This window comes from Sapajus apella, unplaced genomic scaffold (genome assembly GCF_009761245.1).
Source record: "Sapajus apella isolate SASKATOON/1434 unplaced genomic scaffold, GSC_monkey_1.0 scaffold150, whole genome shotgun sequence".
NCBI lineage: Eukaryota > Metazoa > Chordata > Mammalia > Primates > Cebidae > Sapajus > Sapajus apella.
The window spans coordinates 1177977-1187186 of NW_022437090.1; the positions used below are offsets into that span (position 1 = coordinate 1177977).

At 46.2% G+C, this 9210-nt stretch overlaps 1 protein-coding gene across 1 annotated transcript in view; it reads right to left on the bottom strand.

Moving 5' to 3' along the window:
* FBXO16 (F-box protein 16) overlaps window positions 1–9210 on the bottom strand; it is a 70264-nt gene extending 61054 nt beyond the window's left edge. Inside the window, exons 1-2 of the mRNA XM_032265422.1 lie at window positions 8670–9210; window positions 3945–4059 (exon numbers count right to left, since the gene is read on the bottom strand). Of these exons, the coding sequence (XP_032121313.1) occupies window positions 3945–4043 (99 nt within the window). The 5' untranslated portion in view covers window positions 4044–4059; window positions 8670–9210. The remainder of the gene's footprint in view (window positions 1–3944; window positions 4060–8669) is intronic.

The following is a 9210-nucleotide window of genomic DNA, read 5'->3' on the forward strand; positions in this document are numbered from 1 at the left end:
GCGCGATCTCGGCTCACCGCAACCTCCACCTCCTGGGTTCAGGCAATTCTCCTGCCTCAGCCTCCTGAGTAGCTGGGATTACAGGCACACGCCACCATGCCCAGCTAATTTTGTGTATTTTTAGTAGAGACGGGGTTTCACCATGTTGACCAGGATGGTCTCGATCTCTTGACCTCGTGATCCACCCGCCTCGGCCTCCCAAAGTGCTGGGATTACAGGCTTGAGCCACTGCGCCCGGCCCAGGCTGGTCTTAAATCCTTGGCCTCAAACGATCCACCAGCCTCAGCCTCCCAAAGTGCTGGAATTATAGACATGAGCCACTGTGCCTGGCCCCCAGCATATTTTCAATAGATTTATTTGGTGTTCATGGTTAGATGAAGGCCGAACCTCTTTCTCCCTCTTTCTCTGCCTTTCCTTTTGTTTCCCCTTTTCCTCCATGTTTTCTCATTGTCTTTCCACTTTCCTCATTTCCTTTATTGTTTCCCTTTTTCAGTCTCTCTGCATTTTATTTCTCACTATTCCAATCTGGCTCTTCTGTTCCTCTCCTAAAATCGCTCATCAGTAGAAACTGATGCAAGTAGAAATAGAAAGCACTGAGCAGGAGGGCTCAGGTTTGATGACAGCTTTGCCAAAGGATGAGCCCAACTGTCGAGTTTCGAGAGGCAGATCCAGGCAAAGGCAAAAGTCAGTGAAAGAGGTACAGGGAGTAGACCTGAACTACTCTGAGTCCATTTCTTCTTTTTTTCTTTCCTTCCTTCCTACATTCCTTCCTTCCCTCCCTCCCTCCCACCCTCCTTCCTTCCTTCCATCCTTCCTTCCTTTCTCTCTTTTTGACGGAGTCTCGCTCTGTTGTCCAGGCATGGGAGTACGGTGGTGTGATCTTGACTCACTGCAATATCCACCTCCTTCCTGGGTTCCAGTGATTTTCCTGCCTCTGCCTCCCGAAAATCTGGGAATACAGGTGTGCATCACCACGCCCAGCTAATATTTGTATTTTACTTTTTTAGATGGAGTCTTGCTCTGTCACCCAGGCTGGAGTGCAGTGGCACGATCTCTGCTCACTGTAACTCTGCCTCTGCTTCCCAAGTTCAAGTGATCTCCTGCCTCAGCCTCCTGAGTAGCTGGGATTACAAGCACACACCACCACGCCTGGCTTATTTTTGTACTTTTAGTAGAGACAAGGTTTCACCATGTTGGTCAGACTGGTCTCAAACTCCTGACCTTGTGACCCACCCACCTCCCAAAGTGCTCAGCCTCCCAAAGTGCTGGGAATACAGGTGTGAGCCACCGCATCCAGCCTAATTTTTGTATTTTCAGTAGAGACAGGGTTTCACCGTGTTGGCTAGGCTGGTCTCAAACTCCTGACCTGAGGTGATCCCAAAGTGCTTGGATGACAGGTGTGAGCCACCGTGCCCAGACTTGACTCCATTTTTTATGCTACAGGAACTATACCAGGTTCCTGGAGGTACAGAGAGAAAAGACAGAATCTCACCTCGTCATGCATGGGAGTTGACTGGGAAAGTCAGCATACAGTGATGAGAGCAAAGAAAAGGAAGCAGGACGCAGGGGAGGCTTCGAGAGGAAAGGACATTTGAATGGACTCACACAGGAGGCGAGGGTGAAAGCACAGGCAAAGGCGTGGAGGTGTGGAGGAGCAGGGTTCACCTGAGGCCCTGAGCCAGGCCTGGGCATCGGGTGTGAGGGAGCAGGGGCAGGGGTGGATCTGGGAAGCTACTGAGGTCAGATTATGAAAGACCCTCAATGCTAGGCCTTGCGGGGTTGGAAGTTACTCTTAGGAGAGGAGCCTATGACTGGCTTCACTGAATAGAATCGGAATCTTAGAAAGATCTCTCTGGTACCAGAATACAGGCTGGATCGGCAGGGACAGAGGCAGTGAAGTTAGTTAGGGGGTAACTGCAATGTATCAGCCACAGGATGCCGACAGTATGAGCTGAGGATGGAGCTGGAAGTGGATAGGGGGTGGAGAAGAGGGGCCTGAATGAGAGATTGGGAAGAGGACTCAGAGAACTGGAAAGCAAACTGGATATGGAGGCAAGGGAGCATTGGTAAACACCCCTCTGTGTGCCTCTCACACTCTGAAACATCTTGGCATGCAAGGAAGCATGGCCCTGAGCATGCGTGACTGGGGCCATTCTTGCAGGTCGTGTCTGTAGTAAGGCAGCCTTGAGGGATGAGGTCATGTCTCCCTGTGGGAGCAAGAGCAGGCTTGCTTACTGCTTACTGTAAAAACCGGTGGATGCCCTGGGCTCACGGTTCCTCAGCTGTGGTGCAAACCACTGTATGTGTAGCCTTTACCTGGGCTCTCTGTGTCACACCTGTGGGACAGGAGGACCAACAGAACCCATGCGAACGTAACGTTCATGCTGCTCGCTGCTTTGTGAGTAAAGCTGTTTTTGACCCAAGAATCTCATCTTTTACTATGAAACAGCAGAGTCTTCTATTCCACAAGTCACAGGCTAACTTATTAGCTGCTAATCTGGGGGAAAATAAATCCCACACTGGTCAAGGAAAAGGAGAATTTCTGGCTTGAGTGACTTGGTATAAAGTAGTGCCTCTCACCAGGGGAGGAACAGGTGTGTAGAAACAAGAGGCTGAGGTCAGTTTTATACATGGTAATTGTCTTTTCCTGCCAAATAGGTGTGGTCCTTACATACAGGGATTGATCACTGGAGCTCACAGACCTGTTGGCAAATTCTGTTCCTAACTGAAGCAGGAATAGAAACCCCTAGAGGTTGGTCAGTCTCACATCCCAGCCATCCACCATGATCCTTTAGTGTATTCCTCTAGCACCTTCCTAGAGGGCAGGTGGAAAATAAATGTCTTTTTTTTTTTTTATGGTTTTTGAGAGGGAGTTTTGTTCTTGTTGCCCAAGCCAGAGTGCAGTGGCGCAATCTCAACTCACTGCAACCTCCACCTCCCAGGTTCAAGTGATTCTCCTGTCTCAGCCTCCTGAGTAGCTGGGATTACAGGTGCCCACCATCACACCTGGATAATTTATTTTTGTTTATTTTTAGCAGAAGCAAGTTTTCATCATGTTCCGTTAGCCAAGCTGGTCTCGAACTCCTGACTTCAGATGATCCGCCTGCCTCAGCCTCCCAAAGTGCTGGATTACAGGTGTGAGCCACTGTACCTGGTCATGAAAATAAACATCTTGGCCGGGCGCGGTGGCTCAAGCCTGTAATCCCAGCACTTTGGGAGGCCGAGGTGGGTGGATCACGAGGTCAAGAGATCGAGACCATCCTGGTCAACATGGTGAAACCCCATCTCTACTAAAACTACAAAAAATTAGCTGGGCATGGTGGCACGTGCCTGTAATCCCATCTACTCAGGAGGCTGAGGCAGGAGAATTGCCTGAACCCAGGAGGCGGAGGTTGCAGTGAGCCGAGATCGCGCCATTGCACTCCAGCCTGGGTAACAAGAGCGAAACTCCGTCTCAAAAAAAAAAAAAGAAAAAAGAAAATAAACATCTTAAAAGAACCTGAGTAATCTGAATAGCCAGCTGAAATGTATTCATTTTACGTATCTTATTCAACGTACAGCATTACATAGTGACCTCAACTGTACCAAGAAAACCGGGTTTCTGGGAACGCTGTTGACCCCTCTCTCCTTTCTCAGTCCTGGTGGTTCCAGGGGAGAACAACTGAAGGAAGGAAAAAGGCAACTGGGCTGGGGGAGGAAGGTGACAGCAGGAGAAAGAATGAATCCAAGACATTTTCTTCTTAGGCAAGGAATCCATGTCTATTGCCAGCCTTGCCCTATAGCAAGGGTTCAATAAAAGGTTTTGAATATATTCATTTTGGCTTTTGTTCATCCATTACACAATCCTAAATAATTCCTCTTCATATTTTGGCAATGAAAATTTTAATACTTTTTTTTCCCTCTAAGTCACGGATTCAATTGATAAAATAGCTCTGGTCACTTACCCGGTCATTCAAGAGCTGATGGTTTAAGGGTGTCCAAGTGCTCATCTTTGTCTGCATTTTGGGACCATCTGTGTTTTTTGGAGGTGCAAATGCCATCATGAAACAGCTGGATATCCTTCCATAAGAAAGACAACACCTAACAGAAGAAGTGAATCATATGACCCTCAGAATACAAAAAATACCAACACCGGCCAGGCACGATGGCTCACGCCTGTAATCCCAGCACCTTGGGAGGCCGAGGCAGGAAGATCACTTGAGGTCAGGAGTTTGAGACCTGCCTGGCAAACATGGCGAAACTCCATCTCTACTAAGAATACGAAAATTAGGTGGGTGTGGTGGCACATGCCTGTAATCCCAGCTAATCAGGAGGCTGAGGCAGGAGAATTGCTTGAACTCAGGAGGCAGAGGTTGCAGTGAGCTGAGCTTGAGCCATTGCACCCCAGTCTGGGCAACAAGAGAGAAACTCTGTTTAAAAAAAAAAAGAGCCAGGCATGGTCGTGCATGCCTGTAATCACAGCTACTCGAGAGACTGAGGCAGGAGAATCACTGGAACCTGGAAGGTGGAGGTTGCAGTGAGCCAAGATAGTACCACTGTACTCCAGACTGGGCAGCAGAGCAAGACTCCATCTCAAAAAAAATGTTAATACCATATAATTTTTCAGTATGTCGGCAGAGGGAATGGGTGGGAAGAGCATTTATTGGGAGCATCTTATATGTCAAGCACTTCATACATCTGCTCAATGGAAGCATACAACTATCAGGTGAGGTGGTAGTTTTTAACTCATTTTACATATGAAGAAAATTCGGCTCATTGACTTTACCCTGTCTGAGTTCATACAGAGAACAAATGGTGGAACTGGTAGTCAGACCCAGGTCAGTTTAATTTCACTGGACTTGGGGGGAAATCCAAAATCACTCCTAGCCAATATACTATATTTCTACTTTATTTTCACTGGACTCTGGGGGAAATCCAAAATCACTCCAAGCCAATATACTATATTGGCCAGAAAGAAAAGTATTTTAAATTTAAAATCATAATGCAATATAAAACACTTCATTCTTGTCCCTTGTGATATTAACTCTCCTCCTTCCTTCTTAACGTCCAGATATCCAAATAACAGGAACTCCTGCCTGACAGCGTAATAAAGAGGATGCATGGTGGGAGAGACAAAGCTAAGGCGTAGGAGATGAAAAGATTTGAGTTCATTGGGGGAAATTTGCTATTTTTAGTTAGCTGGTATATGTCTGCCTCCTTTTGATTAAAATACTTTAGTTTTCAGAAGGAATGACTTTTCCTTCATTGTTTAGAGCCTGGTGGTTTAATTAATTAAGGTAGCCTGTCCTTCCCTAGCCAAGAGATGGTCATGAGACTAAGCTAGGCCAGCTGGTCTGACAATAGCTTATTCTTATTTTATTGATTTAATTATTTATTTTGAGACGGAGTCACCCAGACTCCAGTGCAGTGGTGCCATCTTGCCGCTCTGCAACATCTACTTCTCAGGTTCAAGCAATCCTCCTGCTTCAGCCTCCCGAGTAGCAGGGGTTACAGGTGCGTGCCACTATACCTGTCTAATTTTTGTATTTATTTTATTTTATTTTTTTTAGTAGAGATGGGATTTTGTCATGTTAACCAGGCTGGTCTCAAACTCCTGGCCATAAGTGATCTGCCCACCTTGGCCTCTCAAAATGTTGGGATTACAGATGTGAGCCACTGTGACTGCCACTATTTCACAGGTGAGGTGGTCATTCAAAGTAGCATTGTTAACCTGGGCAGACTGTCCAGTTGTCCCTGCTATTTCACTGCCCCTCACCGCTCCCTACAAAAGCCCCATGTCCTTTCTAACATGGGGCTAATGTAAGCAAATAGGAAACTTACTGCAATATCCTTGCAAAAAACTTCCTATTTGCGTACATTAGCTAGAATCTGTTTCTGTTGTTTGCAACCATTTTCTTTCTTTTTTTTTTTTCTTTTTTTTTTTTTTACTTTATGCAGGTTTAATCCTGGCCCTAGCCTGTACTAACTGTGTAACTTTATGCCAGTTATTTAATCTACCTGAGACTCAGTTTCCTCACCTGTAAAATGAAGATGTATACAACCACCCTCAACTGCTGTATCAAAGATTAGAGAAAAAGGGTCCAGCAGAGGGCCTGACATGCAGGTGGTCTTGATAAACGGGCTCACTGCAACCTCTGCCTTCTGGGTTCAAGGGATTCTCCTGCCTGTCTCCCGAGTAGCTGGGATTACAGGCATGCACCACCACGCCTGGCTAATTTTTGTATTTTTAGTAGAGATGGGGTTTCCCCATGTTGGTCAGGCTGGTCTTGAACTCCTGACCTCAAGTGATCCACCTGCCTTGACTTCCCAAAGTGCTGGGATTATAGGCCTGAGTCACTGCGCCCAGCTACAGAGATTTTTTTTTTCTGTTTCTTCTTTTCTCCACATCCAGTCTTAAAGTTATACCTGATAGAGATTTCTAATACCTACAAAACATAATTGCCCCCACTTCACCAACAAAACAAAGCAAGTTGTCATTCCCTCCTTCCACAGTTGCTTTTTTGTGATCTCCTTCCCTGTAAGGACTACCTTTAAATAGTCATCTTTAATTTTTCTTAGAATGAAAATACAGAAAGAAGGCCTATGACCCTAGTTCTTGACATATGGTTCTAGTTCATTTTCAATAGCAAGGATGGGTCCTCTGGCTACATACTTCCAATTTGATCTTCTAAGCCATTTTTTTTTTTTTTTTTTTTGGACAGGGTCTTGCCCTGTCACCCAGGCTGGAGGGCAGTGGTGTGATCATAACTCAACACGGTCTCAACCTCCTGGGCTCAAGCAATCCTCCCATGTCAGCCTCCTAAGTAGCAGAGACTATAGGTCCGTTACCACACCTGGCTAATTTTTTTGTATTTTTTGTAGAGACAAGGTCTCGGTTTGTTGCTCAAGCTGGTCTCGAACTTCTGGGCTCAAGCAATCCACCGCCTCAGCCTCCCAAAGTGCTGAGATTACAGGCATTAGCCCCCACCTCCTGCCCTAAGCCATTCTTCACACAGTTATCATTATTCAACTGCCTTATTAAGTACCTACAAGGCAGGTGTGAGGAGTACAAAGCTAAAGGTCTGCTTTAATGAGCTCACGTTCTCTGTTAGGTTTTTTTTTTTAACTTTTTTTTTTGTTTTTTAAAGATGGGGTTTCACCTTGTTGGCCAGGCTGGTCTTGAACTCCTGACCTCAGGTGATCCACTTGCTTCAGCCTCCCAAAGTCCTGGGATTACAGGCATGAGCCACCACACCCGGCCTCTGTTAGGTATTTTTTAAAAGACCAGTTGATCATGTCACTTTTCAGCTCAAAACCTTCAGAGGTTCACTGATGGCTACAAGATCCAGACCTCCTTGCACAGAATTCTAGGTCTGTCATGATTTTACCTCTACCTACCCTTTCAGCCTCACCTGGTCACACCTTCATGCACTTTCTGCCCAGACACACTGAACTCATGGTTATGGTGAGAACGAGCCACACCACTCTGATGATTCTTGGCTTATACGGTTTTCTGACACTCACTGCTCAACTGAATCATCACAGTAGTTTATAATAGGTACTTGATAGTTGTTAAATCAATAGAAAAAATGACTACAGCAGTGGAGGTAGGGAGCAGTTTAAGGATTAAAACTTGTAGAAATGTTTGGGAGGCTAAGGTGGGTGAGTCGCTTGAGTTCACAAGTTCAAGACCAGCCTGGGCAACACAATGAAACCCCATCTCTACCAAAAACAAAACTAAAACAAAAAAAATTAGCAGAGTGTGGTGGTGTGTGCCTGTAGTCCCAGCTACTTGGTAGGCTGAAGTGGGAGGATTGCTTGAACCTGGGAAGCAGAGGTTGTAGTGAGCCAAGGTCGTGCCACTGCACTCCACCCTAGGGGAAAGAGTGAGACCCCCATCTCAAAAAATAAAAAACCACCATCACCACCACCAAAACTTGTAGAAACATAGACCAGCTGTGGTGGCTTGGGCCTATAATCCCAGCATTTTGGGAGGCCAAGGCAGGTGGCCTATCTCTACAAAAAAAAAAAAAAAATAGCTGGGCACTAGTGTCGGTGGGCACTAGTCCCAGCTACTCAGGAGGCTGAGGTGGAAGGGTCGCTTGAGCCCAGAAGTTCAAGGCTGCAGTGAGCTACGATTGCACCACTGCAGTTCAGCCTGGACAACACAGCAAGACTGTCTCAAAAAACAAAAACAAAAGCAACAACAGCAACAAAAAACCTTGTAGAATTGTAGCAATGTAGAGCGAAACTCAGAACATGATAAACTGGGCTCTGGGGTTACATGAAGAATTATCGGATTTTAAAATTTGTAGTTTATTTAGCAGAATAGGACTAGGTCTCTCTGCTAACACAGAATTTATCCATCGTACACTGTAATATCATTAGACAAGGGAATCTCAAATTATCAAGAAATAGGGTATGGGTAGATTCAAATACGAATTCATCTTCCACTTAACTAGCTTTTAAAAAGCAAGAACTATAATACAACGCAAAGAGCTAGTGCTTGGTAAGCATATCATTATCTGCGGGTTGTTAATGTCACAGGTATGAAGTATCTGGCAGTTGCACCGTAGCCCGAAAGAGAGAGCACAGTAAAATCCCCAGGAGCACTGCGAAGGCTCGTGAGAGGCCCTGGAGCTCTCCAAAGAGAGTCTCCATCTTTTTCATGCACTGCCCACAGTTCTCACCTCTTTTAGCTTGTCTCCCTCTTCAAGCCTCAAGCGCTGACGTTGCCACAGTTGCATTAGGTCAGCTTTTTCTCTGACTCCCCCCAGCCCCTCACCCCTGCCAGCTTCCAGCAGCCCAATCACCGTCTATAAATCCTGTTGCTGGCATCCGGGGTCTCTTAGGCAACAATGTGTAGGCTCCTGATTGGCCGCGAGATCCAGGAAGGCTGGCTACAAAATTGGGCACGGGGATAAAATTAACAAGCGTGGCGGCCAAGAGCGTGGGAGGGATTGCAATGTCTCAATATAACCCCACAATGAAGATGCGTCGACTCCTGAAACAAGCAGCGTTGAAAGCCTTCATTCAAGACGCAGTGTGTCCCAAATCAGCCCTACCTAAGGAGCATGCCCAGTCACATTGTCCCAGTCACTCTGGAGCTGCGAAACGCAGGCTCCACTGTGCCAGGTTTTAAGAGTGGCCAACAGGTAAACAGAGGGTTGGAGGAAAAAGAATTCGAGACTGGTTCAATTGAAGAATAGCACCTGCAACCGGAAGTGGAAG